Below are 21,463 nucleotides of genomic sequence, written 5' to 3'. Positions count from 1 at the left end.
AACCGCTCAAGCAAACAAGGCGCACGTTTTCCCTCTTCCAAACCGCGTGCTTCCTTTATCGCGATTAAAAACGCGTCCAATTAATAATTTAGGCGAACCTCCTCGTGTTCTGTCATTTTCGTAGCGAAAATATGTTTTTTTATTTGAAACTTTTCCAAAGTGATCTAAGGCCCTGAGTAACCTCTTCATATTGCTCTCTGTTGCTGCCAGGCATAGTCCTAGACTATACCCTGCTAATAATAACAAAACAAAGTTTCAGCAGAACACATTGGAAGCGACATTTATTCCCGGCCAAATAAATTACGATCTTTTCATTTTGGCTGCCAGTCCGTACTCTGGCCTCATGTTCGCAATCTTTCTTTTTCTCTGCATTTTTGTCCGCTCGTGCTTGCGCAGTTTGAACGCGGCGGCCTTTCGAGGATCGGCAACCAGTTGCACGGCCTTCTCGCGCTTTCTTTCTCGCTGTTTGTGCGTGATTTTCCTGGTCACCGTCATGTACGTCTTGCTGAAAACTTCGGACTCAACTTTCTTTTTCACCACATCTAGAACTTGGGTCGCCAAAGTTCGTAACGCGGTGACCGCTTCAATTTCGTTGGATCCGTGGGTAGCGCTGGCATTTATGCCTCGGTAAATTGGCTCTAGTATTAGCTTTAACACTCGTTCAGGCTGTGGCAAGTTCACGCACAACGCAGCGCAAAGCTTCAACACCGCAGTTCGCTTTGAAGTTTCTTTTGGCTTATCCGACTGCTCGAACTTCGAAATAACAATTAACTGTTTGATGAGTTTCAGAATGGTCGGGTGAACTTTTTCTTCGGACCGGGTTTTCTCAAAGCAGTCCAGCACCCGGAGCAGAAACAGTAAGTTCTTCACCACTTGCTCGGCTAGTTGTCCTGAAAAGTCGTCCGCTTTTAGCTGCAAGTGCAACCGATGACACAAATCGCCGAGCTTTGTTTCCATGTCCTGCCGGAAATACGGCACCGAATTCCGGCAAACTTCGGCGAATTCGTCTGGGCTGAATTGAGCAAAAACGCATCCCAATATCTGGCAACAGACCAAACGCACCCAATCGTGCGGGTACCCGAGTAGTTCAGTCACCTGACCGAGTATCGACTCGAGATTTTGTCTCACATCCTTGGAGGTGATGACCTCACAGTGACGTAAGATCGCAAGAAAAGCGGAAAGATGAAAGAAAAGGTTGTGGTCGCGGGTTTTTACGTTGTCATCTGTTACAAAACAAAAAATAATTAATGAGAGCTGCAGACAGGGTGTATAGACGCAAAACTTGCCAGAAAAACAGTGGCTGTGTATAAATAAGTATTGAATGCTTAAAAAGTGTCACTTTTGATGCAAGTCGCAGCTTACACAAACTTTTTTCGAGGCCTATACAACACCACGACAGAGAGTATAACTGGACGCAACCTAAGTTTACATTGCTGCCAGAAGAGCAAGAATTTACGTAATTGGTTTTTAACCACTACCTTCCGATTCAGTGGAACTTTCAGTTTCAATGCTTTTGTGGATGAGAGAAAACACACCAGGCACGTGTCTTTGGAACGCGGTTTGCAAAACCTCGGAGAAAATCGAAACGAGCATGGCCGCAAGACGTCGCTGTTTGGTGTCTTCCGAATCATACCTGTCGGAACGAAAGCAAAAATGAATTTAGTAAATTGACGATTTCAATTCAAACGAGACACGCTTAGTTGTAAACGCGATATTTGCTTTAAAATCAATTACACAATAACTTACCAATGCAACACAAAACTGAACAGTTGGTTTCTGTTGTCGACATCCAACCTCTCAAGCAGAAACTTCACCACGCCGGCAGCCATTTTCCTGCACTTCGCTGAGTCATCATTAATCAGCATCGCGGCTGATGGGACGAAGATGATGCCAGCGTGACTCGACACAATTCGCATTGGAAAGGTGGTGACGATAGTTGAAAGCATCTCTAGCGTCGACATGCGGCCTTCCTCGAACTCGTACGTGAGTTGGGCGAGTACAAACTCGATGTGGCCGTCGAGTTGTTTCGGAGAGAGCGGGTAGTTGACCACAAAATGAAGGTACAAACTTCTGGCCTGAGCTCTGGCGGAAGATGTGTGCGACTGGATAGCGATCTTCCGCACTTTGTCAATCACCTCCACCACCTCTGGACCCTGAAGACCGCGTTTTAGGATGGATTTAACGAGGTCAAAAGCATGGCTTTGTCTCTGTGTGTTGTACAGGTCCTCCTCTGCGTATGTAAGAAGAATTTTCAACTGGGTTTCATTAATTGCCACGGCATGGTCGGTTGAACAAAGGACGCAGAGGCTTTTGAATGTAACAGCGGACATTTCCTGATTGCTTGCGCCTTTAGTCTGGTCGCGTAAAATCTTAAACAAACTGTTAGTAATTTCGCCTCTGTATTGGTTCATGGATGGAAGGTTAGTACGAAATAATCTTGTTAAGCATCGGATTGCGTCGACCACGGTTTGTTGGTGACTCGACTTCAGACTGTTTTTCAGCTTGTCCACAAACTGGTCCAACATTTCAAGATGGCTTTGGTCGGTCAGGGAGACGATTTGGCGTTTAATTGTCAAATGAAGCAGTTGCTGACTGAACTCCACCAATAAATGCATATTGGTCTTGACCGTCTTTGCAGGAGCTTTTGTGCCGTAACGAGCAGGCTCCTGGGCAAGGATGAGTGAAAGAGGTTGCAGCGTTGATTCGATCTTCTTCTTTGGCTTCACCGATTCCTCCGCAAACAGACCTGGGATCTTTTCGCACAAAATCCCATACACCAAAGCAAGAAAGTCGTGCGCGGTCAGGGACTTGTTTTCAAGCAGACCGAGGCTGATATCCACAAAAACATCTCTGGCAATCTTCTTTACCGAGTGGTTCCTCGTGTCTTCCAGCCGAGTTTTGATAGGCTCGATGAGCGACATAATCGAAGCCCGCCCCACAACAGTGGCAAGAATCTTGTACGCTGCGTAAGCCTTGCTCCTGCCCCTGGCCTCGGGAATTTTCGACTGCAGCTTTTCCACTTTCTTCTCAGCTGCGGTTGCTCCGAACAAGTCCTCGTTCAGAATTTCCAAAAGCTGAGGAATGCAAAAGTCAAGACCTCCGACTTCCACTCGGGATCCGAGGGAAATGACGACGGCGTAAACTGCGCTGACGAGGACGTGCTTCTGGTAACCTTTGCTCAATCCACTCTTCATTTCACGGAGCACCAAAGTCAAGTAAGAAAGTTTGAGTGAACCGACGACCTTCACCATAGTGGAGGTAGCCAGTAGTCGAACCTCATGCAGTTTATGCCGCAAGAAGCCGACCACCTTCAGCACGACTCCTGGAAGTTGAGCCTTGAGAGTTGATTCTGGAAGTTTTCGTAAAACCGATACAATCGCCAGAGCTAGAGGTATTTTTCTCTTGCACTTGTCAATGTCCGCCTTGGCTGTGCTCAGCTTATGCTGGTCCTCGTCCGACTCCTTGCGATTTAATATGTTCCGCAGCCTTGGGATCACGTGTTTAATGACGTCATCAAGAATTCCATCCGTTTGTGACGCAGGGGCGCTATCACCAACTTCTTCTGGACCGATTTCCATTGGCTCCTCATCACTTTCAACTTCTTTCTTGTCTTTAATTTCCGGGAATTTCACTACAAAGTTGTCCAATTTGTTTCCGTTAGATAATTTGGAAGTGGATTTCGTCAAATCGAATGGAAAGACTTCAAGCGTGCTGCAAACAACGCCCAGACCTTGCTTGTGTTTGTCGATATCCCATACGCTCTGCAGTAGAAATCTTTTGAACTGCGGCCACGCCATTACCGAACAGCAGCTCTTAACAGCTTCTAGACAGGCTTCTTTTAAATGTACATGTTTACTGAAATCTGTGGAGTACAAGGTTTGTACTGCGATGGGTAACAAAAATCTACTGGCTACAGAACACGGTATCAGGCGATCTACAGTTGGTTCATTGTTTTTATCGACTTTCATCGATTCTTCTTGGTCGGTTTTCAATGCTATTCGGGAAACATATTTTGCCATGCGCCGGAAAGCTCTCGCTCGTCTGTGCCATTGAATATGACGGATGTTTTCATAGAAATCGTCTTCCGGGTCATTCCAGTTCGAAAGGTTGGTCATATTTTTCACCAACGATTCATCAGGAAATGATCGAACGACTTTAGACAGCAAATATATCGACTCGTGTCGGCAGCCTTCATCCAACGACCGCAAGCCACTCTGGATGGTCGGCAATACCATCTCCTTGACCACGGTCTGGTAAACCGATGCGAAGCTCTCAGAGCCGTCGACAGACAGTTGTTTAACTTTGTCCACCAGCAGTTCCAAAACTCGAGACACGCTTTCACGTAACGAGATGTCGGCGTAGAAGTGAAGTAAAGTATGCATGCAAGTGTGGAGAATGGGAAGGAGCAGCAGGCAGCGGTTTGCAAACAACTCCATGCATTCCTCACTTTTCAGTTTGGCTGTAATGTCCTGGAATGCGGTGAGGCGACTGTCGAAGTCAATTTCTTCAATGCGTCTTTTATCCCATTGGTTAAGGCGCCTTACTACGTCAGCTGTCCATTTAAGTCTCGGGTCTCGGTCGCTCAGCCGACAAAAGACTTTGACCAAAAGTAACCTGGACTCGCGATCGTTTATTTTAGAAAAGAGCTTGGACAGTTTTGCCGCTAACGAGGGATCGCTGGCGACAGTAGAGAGCACCTTGAGAGCAGGTACCAGGATTTTTTCTGGATTTGAGCGGGTTTTGGACGATACTGCGATCACGTGGGTAAGAATGACTTGGCTGAGATCGGAAAGAAGAATTTCATCAGTCGCAACTTCGCTGATTTCCGATAGCAACTCAAGATATTTCGGCTGAAGGGAAGCATCTCTTCTGCCACCTTTTAACTTGTGCATGAAGTAGGATATAATGGAATTAAGGTGGGGTTTTAAAATTGCCAATCCCATGTCATGTGCAGAAGTTTCATCACAATCCATGCTAAGATTTCCGGCAGAAGACACAGCATCTTTCATTGAAAAAGTTGTTTCCTCATCACTTGGATCCACTAGGAGGTTCATAAATATGTCCAGGATGAATGAGGCCACTTCTGAGCTGGTTTTCGGAAAAGTTAAAATGTCGACAATCTTACACATAACAATCGGTGAATTTGAACCTTCACAAGATTTCAAGAACCAAGGTCTGTAATTTACATGCAGGGAAAACATATTGAATAACTTCAAAAGCATTGTTGGAGATCCAGAGTTTTCATGGATCTGCCTTTCTAGGTCTGGTATAACAAGAACTTTAAAAATGGCATCAATTTCAGTAGCAGAAAGCAAAGTATCCGACGGCCAGGAGTCCAAAATGGCAATGACACACTCAATTGCAGCTTTTTTTAGAGACTTAATTTGGGAAATAAACTTTCTATCTATTGTATTGAGGTTATCTCTGCAGTCCAGCAAGCAGTTTTGCGAAGCTACCGAACATAGAAGTAACTTCAACACTAGAGAATAATAATCAGGGGTGAGCTTGTGTCTCAATTTTTCAATGACAATTTTGACTGTTGACAAAACTCCCTGCTGCTTTGACAGAGGAACACATTCTAAAGACTCTGGTGTGTTAACTTGAGTCAACTCAATTGCCCTGCACACGCCAACACCAAAATCAAATGTTTTGCGAAAAGGAGCAATGACCAGGTCAACAAATGTACAAACCTCCTCTTCGGTCAAATTACAGAGAAATCGGACAATTATCGCCCTGCCAGCCACAGGTGCAGACTTCATGCCAGTTGAAGAACCTGTCTTAGACTTAAGACGGCCATAAAGAAACCTCAGCAAAACTGAAATTACAAACTTACGGTCATTACTTTTTATTGAATCCAAGTCGAAGTCAGCTAGTGTGTCGCGAAACTTTTTCACTTCAAAAAATCCTGTGAACTGTTCTTTATATTTCTGCATTTGTTTGCTTTCACATGTGAACACACATTGTAAAGCAACATTTTGTACTTCAGTGTCAGCATGCATTAAAAATTCTCCATACAACTCTTGTAGTTCCTCACTGCGTATTGCACTCTTTACATTTGTAAACTTTCCAAATACGGTCAACATAGCTTCCAACATTTTCACACCGTCTTTTCTTCTGTGTACTTTTTCGTCTTGTACAAGATTTTGTGACTTTAAATTCTGCAAAGGTGAATGATTTTTGTCAACCAAGTAATACTCCTCTTCTAAAAATTGAAATAACAAATTGACCAGGACTTTGTTGTTTGATTCCGCTATGTGAAAGTTTGGAAGCATTGACAATGTTTTCCACATTTGCAGTCGGAAATTGAAACAATCGATTCGAGTGTTAATAATAGCACCACTGTCCTTGGATTCACCTTGAAGATACTCTTCAAAAACATTATCAGGACTTGCTTTGGTCTCCAATCCCATGTCAACTCTCCACCATTGACTAATCTCAGCATCAAAGGAAGCTTGTGATAGAATTTCCAAAAACACACTCCAGAAAATGTCGTTTCTGTCTTCTGATGCTTGTGAACAAATGACTTCCTGCAGCCCAGTCCAGAGTGGTGCAAAGTTAATGCTGAAGTTGGCAAGCAAGAAACGGACAATAATTTCCTTAGTTTCTTGGCCGATTGCACTTTCCTGGTGAATTATCAACTTTCTTACAAACAAAAGCTTGTCTCGGATGTCTTGAATGGATGCTGTAATTAACTCTGTTTTTATGCAATGCTCGATTGCATGTGAGGTGTTCAGTTGGTTTAGGATTTGCAATGAAATTAACCGGACAGGTGACGAAAAGGATGAGACGTTTTCTACCAGAGACCGTTTCATTCTACTTGTCAGCAATCTGCACAAACTTTTTTCCTCATCAATCAACAAGCTAACTGCAAAAAGTGAATGCCTACTACTTGGCCATTGTTCAAGGAGTCCAATAATGGGCTGGTGACATGCAGAAAAAGAAGCAAGCTTCTTGGAGCAATACAAAGCTTGTGTTGCAATGGCAATGACTGCTAGTGACCTTTCATTTTGACAATCACCAAGTAATGACAAGAAAACATGCAGCAACTCTTTGACTAACTTTTCAGGCTGAATGTGCTGAAGAGCTAAAATGGCACACCACAACATTTTAGGGTCTGGTGTTGTTTTAATTATTTCTGCAATTACTTTGACAGGGGGATCTTCAGTCCTTTCCCGAGAAACAACAGAAAAGTCAAGACGTACTGGCACATAATGTTCCAAATCGTTAATGGTCAAGGGCAGTTCTTGCCTTGAGCAAACAAATTCTACTAGTAGACTTAAAACCTCATTTTTGTTGTTGCTTTCTTGTAGGTTTGTTTGGCAGAACTTAAGAAAAGAGTTTTTTCCAAATGTATCAAAGTCCTCTGCTCCACAAACTACCCTCCACATTGAACAGGACACAGAACAAGGAATTTGAGCAGTGCCGAAAAGCTGTAAAATGTTGTGCTTCTCTGATATTTTCAGTCCAGTATTGCTGCCACACAGAACTGTGGAAAGCAATTCACATATCGTATTTTGCAGTTCTGTACTGTTTTCTACATGCGTTTGCATATTTTTAAAGCAACAACATAAATATTGATGCAAGTCATTGTGTTCCAAAAGCCTCCCACCCTTTCGAACTTCACACCATGTGGTTAACAGTTTCAACATGCAAACAACATATGGTGTATCTTGCATTCCTTGAGAGTTTTTAGTCAGTTCAGTAAAAAGTATTTTCCACACCGGTGCTCCATGCTCCCTTGTAGTGAATTCTCCCATTAACTTTACAGCAGAGACAATGGTTAACATTTCATTGTGTGCATTTTGTCGAGACTTTAAAACGAGAAGAATTTTTGGCAAATATTCCTTGATGCCAGGGTGAAATTGGTGTTGTGCATTTTTGACAACGTTAAACACAATTCGAGCAACAGTGGTACTTGCTGTTTCATTTTCCTGGGCCATTTTAAAAAGTTTATCAACCACAAATTGCTGGTCCCTGGTTTTGCGAAGTAAAAAAGAAATGCTTTCTGCCGCAAAAGCACCAATATGATCTGGTTGTTCACTTGTCACCAATTTAGCATACATATTCAACAAAGGTTCCATATCATGGATCATACACCTCCACTGGTGCCGGAACAGACTTGTCAAGGCTGAAAAAATTACCTCCAGCTTTTCCACATCTTGGGTGTGTAGCAAAGTGGTGAGAATACCGAAATACTTGTGAAAATGTGGGTAAAAATCCGTACTTAAATCTTTGCATAAAGCAACAGTTAATTCCAAAAGGGAAGGCAAAGCAAGGCTCTCTTCAACCTCAAGGTGGCGCTGAAGTGCCTGGTTCAAATCTTCCGCATAATGAATAACAAGTTTGTAGTTCTTGCATTTGCCAACAACATCTTTTTTAAATTTTGAAAAGTGAACCGATAGATCAAGGTCTCTCCATTTTTCCAGGCATTCAGCGAAATTTGAGAAATCCTTGGAATCCTCTTCTTTGACCTGTACATGCTTTATGTGGTGAACAGCATCAATATTAACCAGAGCAAGCCTTTCCGAAAATGTTTTGAAACGGTATTTGTTCTTGTCTTTGTGCTTTGGGGGAGCTGATTTGGGCATCTTTGTATCTGAAAAAATAGTGTTGAATATATACTTTCCTATTTCAAATTCTTATGCATCTGTCAACCAAAAAAATTGAAAATGTAAGAGTGTTCAGGTATAACTGGCTCAGAACCTTATAATACAATTACCAACCAATGTTCCACAAATATGCAAGTTAGTTTTTGTTGAAATACCAAATTCAATGCAAAGTTATTGGATTGGTTCAACAAACTTAGCCATTTTATTTGCTCTGCTTGTGGATTCATTAGGTTACAGCATATATGTGATTGGAAGTGAAGCACCCTGGGTGATTTTGTTCGTAATTCGAGTAAAGTGTGTATTCACCACAGCCAATCCTGCCTCGTATAATAAGGAATAAAAAATTATGTTGTTTACACATTTAAAAGATGAATTAGGTTGTGACACAAGAAAAATTTTGCACACATTGCAGCATGATACATGCCAAACATAATAAACATGTACACATGATTTTACACCTGGCAATTCCTGGATTACTGTTTGTCGTTAGGATTCCCAAGCTTTCTTGAATGCCGTTACAGGTGGAATTATAATATATACTTTTACAACAGATAGCCCTGAAAATACAATAATACACAATACATATATTAATTCACCATAAAATCCATTCAATCAAATGTATACACAACAAAAGAGCTAGTTGCAAATCTTGATATACCACATAAAATTTTGGTCTCAAATAAAGGTGTTAAAAATAATTCAACCATACAAGCTCAGTGTGTATGAAATTCATTATCTAGCAAAAGCAACCTCATATGCTCAACACGTATAACACTACTCAAAATTCAAAGTAATCAAGCCAGATCAACAAAACACAGCAAATAACATTTCCTAAATGTCAGTTAGAATTTCATCGAGTGTTTTATCATGTTCAGATACTGGAATTGAATCACACATTTGCACAGAATAGGCCAACCCAATAAGGTAAGGGTTTTTTATTTTGCTGGCCTTGGCAATGTAGGTGTCATAATATCCTTTTCCATGTCCCATTCTGTCGCCTCTCACTGTAAACGCAACACCAGGAACAACAATTAGGTCAAGGCCCCCATCATCTAGGGCATTTTCTCTTGAATTATCATCATCTGGTGGCTGCTTAATCTTCCACTTGGTTTCTGGCAATGAGTTGTAATCTTGCATAGATGATAATCGGACCATGTCCATATTACTTCCCACGTATTTGGGTATGAAAACTTTTTTACCCTGTTCCAAAGCATTGGACAGAATCTCATCAGTTTGTACCTCATTTTTCATACTTAGGTACACAGAAATTTTCTTGCTCTCCTTAAACTTTTTGTGTTGTACAAGTTGTTTGACTATGTTGCTTGTTTGTGATGTCCGTTCCAGGTCCGACATTGCATTGAGTTTCATTTTTATTTGCTTTCGTAGAGCTTGCTTTGCTGCTTGCATCTTTACAACTAGTATCTAGTAACTACAACAAATTTTCAACAACCTTTACAAAAAAAACAATGTTTTCATGTAGTAAGAAAAATCAAATAGTATCAAAATGCAACAATAACTTATTGTCATTACTGAGAAACTTTCATTCTCTCCAACGATGGCCACAAGGAATACTGCAGCATTTGTAGAATATTGTCATTGGCTCATCAGCAGACCGAGTCTGAATTTGCATGAAATATGCTCTTGGGTGTTCACATTTCGGACAAGTTTCCTCTGTTGAATCCACATTTTCCCAAGCTGCAGAACCTCCCAAAACATCATCCACTGCTTTTAACTTGGGATACCTTTTGCTGCTAATCTTTTTAGTAATGTTGTATATGTAGGGACATGTGGGACAGGCAAATCGACAACATCTGCTACCCTCTTCCACTGTCAGCAGGTTACCACATGTTGGACAGAACAATAGCATCACACTAACACCTTAACCCTAGCTGTTGCAAAACCTAAAGCAACAATTACAAAAAATGACATTTTGTTGCACATCAAAAACAAAAGTTATTTCCTATAAAATACACAGAGTAACTTTTTTCTTTAAAAATATTATCCTGTAGCAATTTTTAAGCTGGTGTTGTAATGGCAGGTACATCAAAATCATAAATGGCATCAATCAAAAGGGAATCTTAATCCAGCATCAATTTTAATTGTCACTCCATTTAACATTTGATTATTAATAATTGAAGTCACCAGATGAGAATACTCTTCAGCCCTACCAAGCCTATTTGGAAAAACATTAACCTGACCCAAGTACTGAATCACATCCTCTGGTGGTTTGTTTGAAATTAAACGAGATTCAAACAAACCAGGGGCAATGGTCACAACTCTTATTCCAAGTCCTGCAAGGTCTCTGCACATGGGAAGAGTCATTCCATCAATTGCACCACATGATGATGCAAAGTGACTACCACCTTTATCAGATAAATAACTTGTGGAAGTGTTTATGATCACACCACGACCACATGGGGATTCTGGGTCATTGTTTGCCATCACTTTGGAAGCAAGACGATTCACATTAAATGTCCCTTTGGTATTGGCATCGATCATACCTTTACATAAATTCAAATCAACTACATGATCAGATGTTTTATTGTATATCAACACGGTGCTTGTGAGCCCTGCACAGTTGACTACAACGTTTAGTTGGTTCCATTCATCAACTGCCGCTTCAATTGCTTCACTTACATCATCTGGCGACGTGACATCCCCTATTATTTCAACACAGTTCAAATGGTCTTGGCCTTCAAAAAATGGCTTTTTGTCATCACTGAGATCTTCTTCAGTATCACTTGCATTGTCTTGTTTTGTTTCATTGTGTTGAAATTTGTCACCAGGGTTATTGTTATTTAAAGGTGTCTGAGTTGAGGAATCCACAAATCTTTCACGACCAACTTCAATTTCATCATAAAAACTACTCTTTTTTGAGTTGGAAAAAAAATCTGATTCAAATACATCATCGAAACTTGAGGCCGAGGAGGAGGTTTTCCCGAATTTCTTTGAATCCACTCTTATTCTGTTAAAATCGGCAATGGCACTTGTTAAACTAATGTTTCTAAATATGTCTGGTGCGAACTTTTCGCTTTGAAGGAATGGGCGTTTGTCAAATGCTACAACTTTCATTCCATTAGCCAGAAGTGTTTCTACAGTTGCCTTTCCAAGCGATCCAGCAGCGCCGGTAACCAGAGCAACGAGACCTCTCATCACGTTATTTTCCAATGTACTAGATGCAAATAATTCGTAGTAGCCTTTGCGTACCAGTAATATTCATCAAGCTTGCCAGTATTTTCACAATTAAAAACAAATCCACGTGCTCTCATAAGAAGATTGCTGTGTGAACGGCAGTAAGTGGAGACACGTTATTTTACTTCATCCACTTAGTAGCGCCACTGAGCAATAAAAACGAACAATAAGTCGGCCAAACACACTTACAATAAACGCAAGACTGATCTAGATTTATAATAAGGATAACATTACAATAACGACCATGTTGTAAAGCGCCCAACTTTTCGTTGAAAGACTCATTTATAGCGTCTTCAACCACTCGCTACGTTTTTGCAAATACCACAAAATAAACTTTGGGGAATTTCCCGTACTTTTGTCGGATATTAGAATAACGAGAAAAAAACAGAACTGTAATCTCGTTTAAATTTATGTTAATGCTTTCAAAACAACTCTTTTTTAGTTCATAATTCGCCTACAACACGTTAGAACTCCATGTGTAAAATTTAATCGTATTTGCTCACCAAAGTATACTGTAGCAATACGTATGTAATACGAGAGGATGTTGTTTGAAAGCTGTGGCGGTTTACAACGCCGGATGGCGTTTGCACTTGATAAACAAACGTGATTGATTGGGTTGTGGTGCCACGTTGCTGTGTCCTAACTAATGTATGCTTTTTGGCAGTTGCTGTTTCTATATAAAATGAATTTTTAATCATTTCAGAAATGTAACTTTTGTTGTCGTTTTTAGGTGTACATAGTTTTGTGCTATTTTATGCAGATTTTTAAATACAGGCATGTTCGATGAACTTAAAGCATTGTACCATACTGCTATTGAAGAAAATGCAGGTATTTTATTTATTATTACAAGTCCAAGTTCTTCTTGTGCAATATTAAAACTAAATTTTTATTATTTCTTTTTTTGTATTGAAATTTGAGGTTGGAATGTGATGCTAAAAAAAAACTTTTGTTGCTTTATTTCATTTGGCTTGCTTTACACGATTTGCTACAATAAAAGTTAATCTGAAAACTATTTTGTTTGTCTTTTTTCAGATGTCAGGACCAAGCATTGGTTTCTTGTCCAGAGCCCTTGGCCCCCACTGTGCATACTGGTGGTTTATACAATTTTCTGTGTAAAGTCACAAACACTGATGAAAAATATTCCTCGTCTGGAGCTTCGTGGTGTTTTAATCATTTACAACTTTTCGTTGGTGGCTTTGTCGGCATATATGACTTTTGAGGTATATACACATAGTGGGTATAATAAAACAACATCAAAGTAGGATTGTATTCAGTTTTACTTGTGTTTTTTTTTAGTTTTTCATGTCAAGCTATCTTGCTGGATATAGTCTATTGTGCCAACCAGTTGACTACTCAACAACACCACTAGCAATGAGGGTAAACCATACAAATAAAGGACTTGCATGCTCTTTGGCTTCACTGAAATAGTGTCATAAAGCTTATATATTAAAGGAGCAGGGTTTCTCAACTTATTTCGGTCTGTGGATTCCCAGAGGCCAAAACTTTTATTTAGGAAGGCGAAAAACACACAATATATTAAAATGGAGCCTCTTTAGGGTGATGTGATTCTTACATTAAAATGTGGGCAGGACAAATGCAGTGCATGCTATTTTGGTAAAGCACCCTCACATTGATATTTATCTGTAAAGAAAATATTTTTTTTTCAAAATAGCGTGGACCCCCAGTTGAGAAGCCCTGCAATAGAGCAAGCATGCAGTAGTTAGTGAGAACTGCTTTTTAGATGGCAAACGTTTGCTGGTGGTACTTTTTTTCCAAATACATTGAGCTTCTGGATACTGTTTTCTTTGTGCTGCGAAAGAAATTTAACCAAGTTTCTTTTCTGCACATTTTTCATCACTCTACTATGCTGATTAATTGGTGGCTGGGAGTTAAATATGTTGCTGGTGGCCAATGTAAGAAATGTTTTTTTTCCTTTCAGAAATTTATCTGTAATAAACTTATATTGCAATCCGGCAAGCACTGTAGTATTTGTGTTGCTTTTGTAAACAATACTTTGTACATAACTGAGTACAGGCGAATCCGGTTATTCGCAATGTCCGTTTTTTTATAATCATAAACCCCCAAACCGTAGCCTATCACTTGTTGAGAATATGCCTAGGTTGGTTGCATAACGTCTAATGCCTAAATCCGGTTAATTGTTCAGATTTAGGGTGTAAACGATTTGTCTGATTGGTAGAAATGTTGGCCTTATCATGATATAGGTACAGCCCATTTTTTCTCGTAAAACATGGAAGCAGAAGTTACGTAACAAGATACAATGTTATTACTGGAAACAACCACTAATATTCGTTACGTATGCTTATATTGACATACCGCGTTTGTTGAAAACAACATAGGTTTTCAGTTAAGCACGCGGTACAAAGGTCTTGTAAACTGCACTATGATCACTTGTCTGCATTGCGGAATTATTGCCTGGAATAAGCGAATTTCGCAACTCGTTTTAAAGAATGCGTTTTCGGCAACTATCTGTATCATCTCCTAAGAGCCAAACATGTCTCGGTAACATCTCTTTTATCTCAGTGACCGCCACAACAACGTTATTTAAGCATGGTTTTGTGTGTTTACTGATTCCGGATCGTCACATTTTCCGGTTTGGAACAGAACTGACGGTTTTGTAAATCTTCAATACAAACAAAATAACCAATGCAATAGTCGAGAATTTCATGATACATACGTTTCGATTACTGTGCTACATTAATTTTCAATGTAAAATACAGGCGAGCCGACAAATGGTATACGGTGAAGTGGCGATAAGTAAAAATCTGCAATTTGCTGTTCGGCTTCTAATCTCAACAATTGCGCTTCTTCTCCCCTATTTTTACTTATTGCAACGAAACGTCTGTATTATTTGCACTATTGCATTGGCTAATTTGTTTGTATTGAATTTCAGTTAATTGCAAGAAAAAGCATGGTGTATTAGCGATGCGACCAACCGGATTTGCCCGTAACAATTTGCCCTGTATTTTCTTTCTTCAACAAGCTTTCAGGTATCAAACAGATTTCATTCCTATATAACAAGTTTTTTGTTTGCAGCTTTCTTCATTGGTTTGGTGAACTCATTTGTACATATTATTATGTACACATATTATGGCTTGTCCTGCTTGGGTCCACAAATAAGGCAGTACCTGTGGTGGAAAAAATACCTCACTAAACTCCAGCTGGTAAGTTTTTTGTTTAATTTTTCTACAGGTAACCTAGCTATAATGCTACTATTGGAAACGTAATCTTCGAGAAAAAAAGTCTCGTGTCTTTACTAATCTGCATTTTTAGCAAACTGTTTTTGTTTTCCGAACAGATCCAGTTTCTGGCCATCTTTCTGCATTGTTCGTACAGCTTATATGTTGGCTGTGATTTTCCACAATGGCTAAATATTATTGTGATGGCCTACATGATATTCCTTATTGTTCTGTTTGCAAACTTCTATATTCAATCCTACCTCAATAGAAAACGTCAAAAAAGGGAGTAGTTGGAAACAACATAGTGGTATATCAATTGTTGCAAATGTGTTCATGAAACTCTTTGTGTTGCTCGTTGTTCTGAGTACCGGTGTGGTTTTACTAGAAGGTGTTCTGTTTCAGTTTCGTTTTTGTATTGCTCTGCAATTTGTATGTCTCGGCCAAAATTGTTTTCTTTGCAATTCTTGTTTAGTCGAAGTAACTTTCATGCTATGCACATTGCGGCAAAACCTATGCCTATAAGTTATGATTCTGTAAAATTTATTTGTGAAAAACAGTTTACGTTTTTAAAGCTCTTATCGCAAAAATGTTATGTTTTTTATGCGTTCTAATTTATTTCAAAATCTCCCACAAAGCATATACTTTACAAACATTTGTTGCAAATTAAAGGTTCACTACGTAACTTATTGTAATTGGCGTATCGAAATTGCTCTAAGAAAGACAGTCTTGAAATAACAACGAGTTGTCGTCTATTTCTTGTTTAAGAAATCAACACAAACGTGAAGGTTTGAAGTGTGAACACACGAGATAGACAAAAACAATGTCCAAATTATTTCATGTTAATCTGTGTAGGCGCCACCACAGTTTCGTGCTACCAGGTAGTGTTTAGGAATACGACCAAACTTAAATCCGATTTATCAACCTCAGTAAAATCAGTAAATTCTAATGTATATTATACAGTTGATATATATCAGCACGGAGTGACACCCATCGCTAAACTATATGTGTTTGCCTGAATGAAACCTACACTTGGGAATTGTCCAAATATGGAAAGCAAACTTCTGCATCCTCCCTTGTAAGAAACTATAGAAAATATAATTTTAAACGACTTTACGATTTTGAGAAAGCACAAAAAAAAGTTAGTTGAAATTGCTGCCACCTTTAACCTGATGGCACACGTTGAAATCCGCATGTTGTTGCACAAGGGTGCTATTGATCAGGGAAAAACCTAAACTAAGGCCGTGCTTTGTTTGATGCTTTGTAACCTGAGAATGAGTTACTAATCTGAGTAGGCAACGAATGCGCAAAACAGGTTGAACACGTAAGTTGATCAGTGCTTTTCTCAAACTACTGGCCGACATGAGAAACCGAGCAAAAAGACCTCCTGCGTCATCTATTAGTTGGTGATGTTTAACGTTGGGGTAATGTATCAATTCATTCAGCACTCCCAATGATACCCACCTTCTGCTTGACGTGTTGCCCATCTCGTCGACAAAGGGTAAAGCAATCCCACCGATGGACACCGACAATCCAACCGGTGTGACTAATAAGGAAACCCAAACAACTGATACGTCTGCGGAGGTTTATCGGTTGCGCTTCACCGCTATTTCAAACCATTTCCCTTCATCGCTTACTGGAGTTGGCTCCTTTCCGGGAGCGTAAAGATAAAGAAAACACATTGTTTACAACAAACTCGATTGGACGCATCCTTCGATGTTTTAGTTCGGCGTTCAAGGAAAACAACGTAGTTGATGTTTAGGTTGTCGCGACATGAGGTTTTTATTATGATACAGATTCGTCTTTATTTTTGTACACGCGGAATTTCTACAGGATGTTCGAGCCTGTTACATTGACGTAACATTGGCCACGATGACGCTAAAACAAAATAGCGAAGAGATCTTTTTCATGGCTCATAAGTCTGGAAGCCAAGCTGGCGACGCCACAAAGAATATTTCACCAACTGCTGTTGCCTGTCAGTCGCAAAAGATTTAGTTTGACTTTTTTATAGATCAAAAGTCAATGACAATATCAGATAACGAACGTGTAAGCAGCGAGATGATGAAGTCATGAAGCGTTCGGTATTGTTAGATAAAGAAGAAACTTAAATATTCAATTAAATGTATCCAATATTGGAGCAACACTATACAATAGTCACTACAGCGGCGATTCATTCCGTGTATTTGTGTTTTATTGCTGTTATTTCGTTAGGAAGTAAGTTAGATTTTTTTGAGTATCCCTTCGACAATATGTTTAGAAGTTCGCATTCGGAGTCAGTAAGCACTGATGAAAGTAAGTAAATAAGTTATATAAGGCGCAGTGCTGATATAACGCGCAATGCCTCCAAAATCAGCAAATTTCTTGCAATTTTATTTCGTTTAATTACAATTTTTTGGGGGTAATTCATGTCTAAGCAATAAACCGTTATCCCTGTTATGTTATGTTCACCATACTTATTGGTTTATGGAACTGAAATAACAAATGTAATTTTATACAGGCATTTCCTTCGACTTGACGCCACAGTCAAATGTACATCCAGTCGGAATGCAAACAAACATGCATAAAAAAGAAAAGTATCGGATTAAAAAAATGCTATACATAGCATCAATCGGTTTATTTTTCAATATTTCAGCATATTACGGTAAGCGACAAGGGTATCAAGACCATGAAAGCACCACAAACGCTAGACATACACCACGTTGTGGTTTTAAATAAACAACACAAGCGAAGAGTTTGGAGTCCGTAATCTTGGGCGAAATCGTATACCATTGCAGTCGATTACCCATCAAACGCATTATTGCAACAGACTATCTTTGCCTTGATTACCACATCGACTTCCTTTTCCAATTTTGTCTTCAAATTGCAACGTATTGGTGCTACAAGATTGTTTGCAAGTAACACAACACTAAACATTGTTGTGTACATTCTTGAAGTTTTCGTTTTTCCAACATAATCACTCTTTTTGCATCTTTGCAGGTCTGATCAACTTGCAGAGCAGCCTGAATATACGTGATGGCCTGGGCACGACCGGCTTGGCAATAGGTTACGTTTCATCTCTCGTGTGGGCCCTTCTGCTTACACCACTAGCTATCGAGTACCTTGGCCCAAAGAACTCCATGGTCGTTAGCGAAGTGACCTACGTCATTTACTGCGTTGCAAACTTCTATCCAAGTAAAAACATCTTTTTTATTGCTGTTTTTTTACTGCAGTTACATTTAGCTTGTTTGGGTAAAGTTCTATTGCACATTGGTTTAATTTAAACGTATTTTTATGGTGCGGCTGCTGCCTATAATAATTATACATATCAATATGTACAATTCTTTTGTTCGTATGAAGCCGTATTTTAATTGTATTGTACAGATTACTTTACTCTAATACCTGGAGCTATTGTACTTGGGTTTGGGGAAGCTTGTTGCTGGGCCTCCATGTCGGTAATTGTGACGTACTACGGGGAACGATATTGGTCATTGACGGTGATTTCGTCCCAAAATCCCCACCTCCGACAAAAGCCTCTGCCGTTAGCCGGTGAGGTGACCACCGACACCATTTACGGCGCAGTAATGGGTACTGACAAATGGAGCAAATTGCATACGAACCAACAAAACGGCGGGAAGAACAAAGACGTCTACGTCAGCATGTTTTTCAGCCGATACTTCAGTGTCATTAAAACCAGTCAGGTATGACATTAGTAGCGTTATACAAGAGCCAATTTGCTAACGGAAAGTGGATAAATTAACGCTTTTAGACCAGGTATAAAAGTACCTTCGGGAGAAAAAAATGTGTCGGTGCGAAGACCTTTTTAATTGCCTGTATAGAAATCCCTTGTAGTTTCGAAGCAAGCAACAATGTTTGTGGGCCCCAATTTGCTATTATACCTTCGGGACGTGTTTATATCTCTAACGTTTATTTAACAGATAGTCGGTAATCTGCTTTCTTATGTTGCCCTGTTCGCTGGCGTGGTGGCCACTGACAACGGTTCAGCTGGATTGGACGTCACTGGCGGCAACTTGTCACATGCAGGCGCTGTCGATGTTAAAAATAAAACCGCCTTGGATCTTTCGCTTTGCGGGATTAACGACTGTGTGGTGAGACACTAATTGTTGTATTTGCTTGGTTTTCTGAGATTAAAAACCAACATATTCGATTGACAAAAAACTTAAGATATTTTCGGCTATGCATAAAAATCGTTCCTTTTTCGTTTAGGCCTACATTTTTTAGATAATTGCCAAATGTGCTGGTGTATATAGGAGCTTGGAGGGCTAAATGTATTAAAGTGTATGTAATGAGATGATTCATTGGGCATTATACGCTTGCTTTGCAGGCAGATTTCCAAATGGCGTCTCCAGAAATGTTGTCCCGATATCTTGCCAAGAGCCAGATGTCAGTTTCAGTGCTGCTGGCAGTTTTCGTGGTCATGCATGCCATTGCTATTGCTATGCACTTTTTCCTGCTGGATCCAATTCCGAAACAGAGACCGACTTTAGGAGCAGATGGAATAGAAATAGACTTGCTAAACGGTTCGTTCCCTTGTATTTAATACAGTGGTATTCTAAACAACCAGTCCTGTCACTGTGGGTCAGCGCAGCGCCCCGCACGACAATACCACGGTGCCAATAAAGGATTTTTTTTACGAAAAAGACCCATTTTCTAAACTTATTGTTACAGATTCTTCCACGAACCGGAAATGTAGCGGAAAAATCCTTGCAACACTTGTGGCCTTGTTTCGTCAAATGTTTTCCATGCAACAGATACTTGTTTCCCCGATAGCTCTCTACTTCGGCCTCTTCCTCTCCTACGGTCTATCCGAATTTACGCGAGCGTTTGTCTCCTGCACTATGGGAGTTGAATCGGTAAATCAATTTCTATAACAAGCCAATACGCGCAAAGGCCAAAAACTTGAAAAGTGATGACATTGCTTGATTTTTGGTGAAATCCTATTTTTTACAATGGTCTTCTCAAATGCTTAATCATTGATATGGAAAAGGTTATTGCTTTTGAAACGGGATATTATGTAATTAAATTAATGGGAGAAAAATATAATTATAGGACCGTACTAAATTCTAAGACCAATAACTCCATGGTGCTTTCAAACAGGTTGGTCTTGTTATGATGCTTTTTGGTGCGTCGAGCATGGTTGCAGCTTTTTTGCTGGGTAAAGTTGTTCCGAAGTTTGGAAGAAATCCCCTCTACCTGCTGGCGTCATTAATCGACCTTGCTTGCTACGGAAGGTTCGTAATACGTTGGTGCCACCACAAAAACTGGACCCCGACATTCTTGCATTTCAATACTATCTTTTCCTTTGTGTTTACCGTTGTCCCTTTCGTTTTCCGTGTTTCCTAAAGTAGAAACAGCACCGACGGTTCGACGTCGTAGACAGGATATTTTGATACTCGCCAATCCCGAAATAGAATCAAACACTTTGTTTCCTTACCTCCCACATCCGACGGGATTTCGCCCAACATAATTTTGTTGATTGTTTCTTTCAGTAACTTCCTTTGGATTCCAAGCATTGATAACACGTTGCCAGTGTACTTCATGGCCATCGGATTCGGATTTAACGCCGGTCTGTGGGAACCTCTGATTAACAGTGAGTATACCAAACAATATCATGGAGTGCACATTCGAAAAAGCTTGTACAGTGCACACTTGGATCCTCTTTGCTGACCCAATATTGGAACAAAACTATATACAATAGTCACTTTGACAGAGATTTTGTGTATAGGCTTAACCAGACTTCAGTAATGATTGCGGGTGGCGATATCCCAGCGCTGTTATTTTATGATTGGGATGGCGATATCCCAGCGCTTATTTGCGATCTTAAACAACGTAAGCTGTGCGGAAACGTTTCAGGAACCATTGTTTAAAGGCGAAAAACTGTCGCGAAACAACTGCGTCCGTTTTGTGGTACACCGTTGTTCCACTCCACTTTTAATTTACTTAATTGTTTAGGCTAAGTGTAAGTTCAATTTAGAAATAACAAAAATACGTAAAGACGATTTGTTTTTGTTTTTCAGGCACTTATGCCTTCTATTTTGCGGATAATACGTCGGCTGCTTTTAGTCTGTGGAACTTCTGGGGCGCCGCCGGACTATGCGTGGGCTTCTCCTTGAGCACAACCGTCTGTCTTGCCGTCAAACTCTACATTCTGATTAGCTTGCTGGCCGTTTCTATGATTTGTTACGTTTTTGCAGAGGTCCGAAACCGAAATATGGCTAATGTTAATCCAATGTAAAGTTTTATTAGAGTCACGTTTATGGTTGATGCAAAAAAGGTGATCGCCGTATTTTTATTGGCGCAGAAGCTAATGAAGTCAATCATTTTTTGTATTTTATGTATTGTTTTGTGTTATATATTTTTGTATATGCTTTGCAAGTTTTTTTTTCTATTGAAATGACCGAAGTTTATACAAATACATTTGTTGGAAAAATAACGTTTACGTGATCCGCTTTAAACAACGATTTTCGGACG

The 21,463-nt window shown here is 39.9% G+C and overlaps 5 protein-coding genes across 7 annotated transcripts; 2 read left to right on the top strand and 3 right to left on the bottom strand.

Moving 5' to 3' along the window:
• Window positions 1–292: 292 nt before the first annotated feature.
• LOC145910237 (small subunit processome component 20 homolog) lies at window positions 293–9,168 on the bottom strand. Its single transcript, XM_082997292.1, has 4 exons — window positions 9,068–9,168; window positions 1,747–8,596; window positions 1,479–1,633; window positions 293–1,223 (listed from the first exon to the last, which is right to left on the bottom strand). Exons 2-4 carry the CDS (start codon window positions 8,586–8,588, stop codon window positions 301–303), a joined length of 7,920 nt encoding a protein of 2,639 aa, XP_082853418.1. The 5' UTR covers window positions 8,589–8,596; window positions 9,068–9,168; the 3' UTR covers window positions 293–300.
• LOC145910239 (5-formyltetrahydrofolate cyclo-ligase-like) lies at window positions 9,167–10,161 on the bottom strand. Its single transcript, XM_082997294.1, has one exon. The coding sequence runs from the start codon at window positions 10,014–10,016 to the stop codon at window positions 9,441–9,443; it is 576 nt and encodes a 191-aa protein (XP_082853420.1). The 5' UTR covers window positions 10,017–10,161; the 3' UTR covers window positions 9,167–9,440.
• A 349-nt stretch (window positions 10,162–10,510) lies between these two features.
• On the bottom strand, window positions 10,511–11,873 carry LOC145910238 (3-hydroxyacyl-CoA dehydrogenase type-2-like). The gene is made up of 2 exons (XM_082997293.1): window positions 11,393–11,873; window positions 10,511–11,338 (listed from the first exon to the last, which is right to left on the bottom strand). Exons 1-2 carry the CDS (start codon window positions 11,760–11,762, stop codon window positions 10,671–10,673), a joined length of 1,038 nt encoding a protein of 345 aa, XP_082853419.1. The 5' UTR covers window positions 11,763–11,873; the 3' UTR covers window positions 10,511–10,670.
• A 656-nt stretch (window positions 11,874–12,529) lies between these two features.
• Window positions 12,530–15,691, top strand: LOC145910858 (very long chain fatty acid elongase 4-like). Its single transcript, XM_082998070.1, has 6 exons — window positions 12,530–12,629; window positions 12,834–13,021; window positions 13,098–13,178; window positions 13,543–13,714; window positions 14,856–14,983; window positions 15,118–15,691. Exons 1-6 carry the CDS (start codon window positions 12,578–12,580, stop codon window positions 15,286–15,288), a joined length of 792 nt encoding a protein of 263 aa, XP_082854196.1. The 5' UTR covers window positions 12,530–12,577; the 3' UTR covers window positions 15,289–15,691.
• A 947-nt stretch (window positions 15,692–16,638) lies between these two features.
• Window positions 16,639–21,435, top strand: LOC145911357 (protein unc-93 homolog A-like). Of its 3 annotated transcripts, XM_082998677.1 has the most exons (11): window positions 16,658–16,773; window positions 16,829–17,287; window positions 17,493–17,636; window positions 17,972–18,166; window positions 18,356–18,672; window positions 18,910–19,080; window positions 19,317–19,512; window positions 19,661–19,845; window positions 20,090–20,223; window positions 20,482–20,582; window positions 21,010–21,435. In XM_082998677.1, exons 2-11 carry the CDS (start codon window positions 17,116–17,118, stop codon window positions 21,225–21,227), a joined length of 1,833 nt encoding a protein of 610 aa, XP_082854803.1. In that variant the 5' UTR covers window positions 16,658–16,773; window positions 16,829–17,115; the 3' UTR covers window positions 21,228–21,435. The 3 variants fall into 3 exon arrangements, with proteins under 3 accessions (XP_082854801.1, XP_082854804.1, XP_082854803.1); XM_082998675.1 differs by having other exon boundaries at window positions 16,639–17,287; XM_082998678.1 differs by having other exon boundaries at window positions 16,639–17,287; window positions 19,317–19,524.
• Window positions 21,436–21,463: the final 28 nt, after the last annotated feature.

Source organism: Ascidia mentula, chromosome 8, assembly GCF_947561715.1.
Source record: "Ascidia mentula chromosome 8, kaAscMent1.1, whole genome shotgun sequence".
Lineage (NCBI taxonomy): Eukaryota > Metazoa > Chordata > Ascidiacea > Phlebobranchia > Ascidiidae > Ascidia > Ascidia mentula.
The sequence above is the reverse complement of the archived record's forward strand: the minus strand, read 5'-3'. Positions and strand labels throughout refer to the sequence as shown.

Bases quoted from the DNA above. Each gene is read 5' to 3' on its own strand.
- LOC145910237 (XM_082997292.1), bottom strand. From the start codon at position 8,588: ATGCCCAAATCAGCTCCCCCAAAGCACAAAGACAAGAACAAATACCGT. The intron at 1,634-1,746 runs GTAAGTTATTGT...TCGTTCCGACAG, and splicing joins TTCAGTTTTGTGTTGCATTG to GTATGATTCGGAAGACACCA. The intron at 1,224-1,478 runs GTAGTGGTTAAA...GTTTTGTAACAG, and splicing joins AAGTTCCACTGAATCGGAAG to ATGACAACGTAAAAACCCGC.
- LOC145910858 (XM_082998070.1), top strand. From the start codon at position 12,578: ATGTTCGATGAACTTAAAGCATTGTACCATACTGCTATTGAAGAAAAT. The intron at 13,022-13,097 runs GTATATACACAT...GTTTTTTTTTAG, and splicing joins CGGCATATATGACTTTTGAG to TTTTTCATGTCAAGCTATCT. The intron at 13,179-13,542 runs GTAAACCATACA...ACTGCTTTTTAG, and splicing joins CAACACCACTAGCAATGAGG to ATGGCAAACGTTTGCTGGTG.
- LOC145911357 (XM_082998678.1), top strand. From the start codon at position 17,116: ATGTATCCAATATTGGAGCAACACTATACAATAGTCACTACAGCGGCG. The intron at 17,288-17,492 runs GTAAGTAAATAA...AATTTTATACAG, and splicing joins GTCAGTAAGCACTGATGAAA to GCATTTCCTTCGACTTGACG. The intron at 18,673-18,909 runs GTATGACATTAG...TTTATTTAACAG, and splicing joins GTGTCATTAAAACCAGTCAG to ATAGTCGGTAATCTGCTTTC.
- LOC145910238 (XM_082997293.1), bottom strand. From the start codon at position 11,762: ATGAGAGGTCTCGTTGCTCTGGTTACCGGCGCTGCTGGATCGCTTGGA. The intron at 11,339-11,392 runs GTGACAAATTTC...GTGATACTGAAG, and splicing joins TTTAAATAACAATAACCCTG to AAGATCTCAGTGATGACAAA.
- LOC145910239 (XM_082997294.1), bottom strand. From the start codon at position 10,016: ATGCAAGCAGCAAAGCAAGCTCTACGAAAGCAAATAAAAATGAAACTC.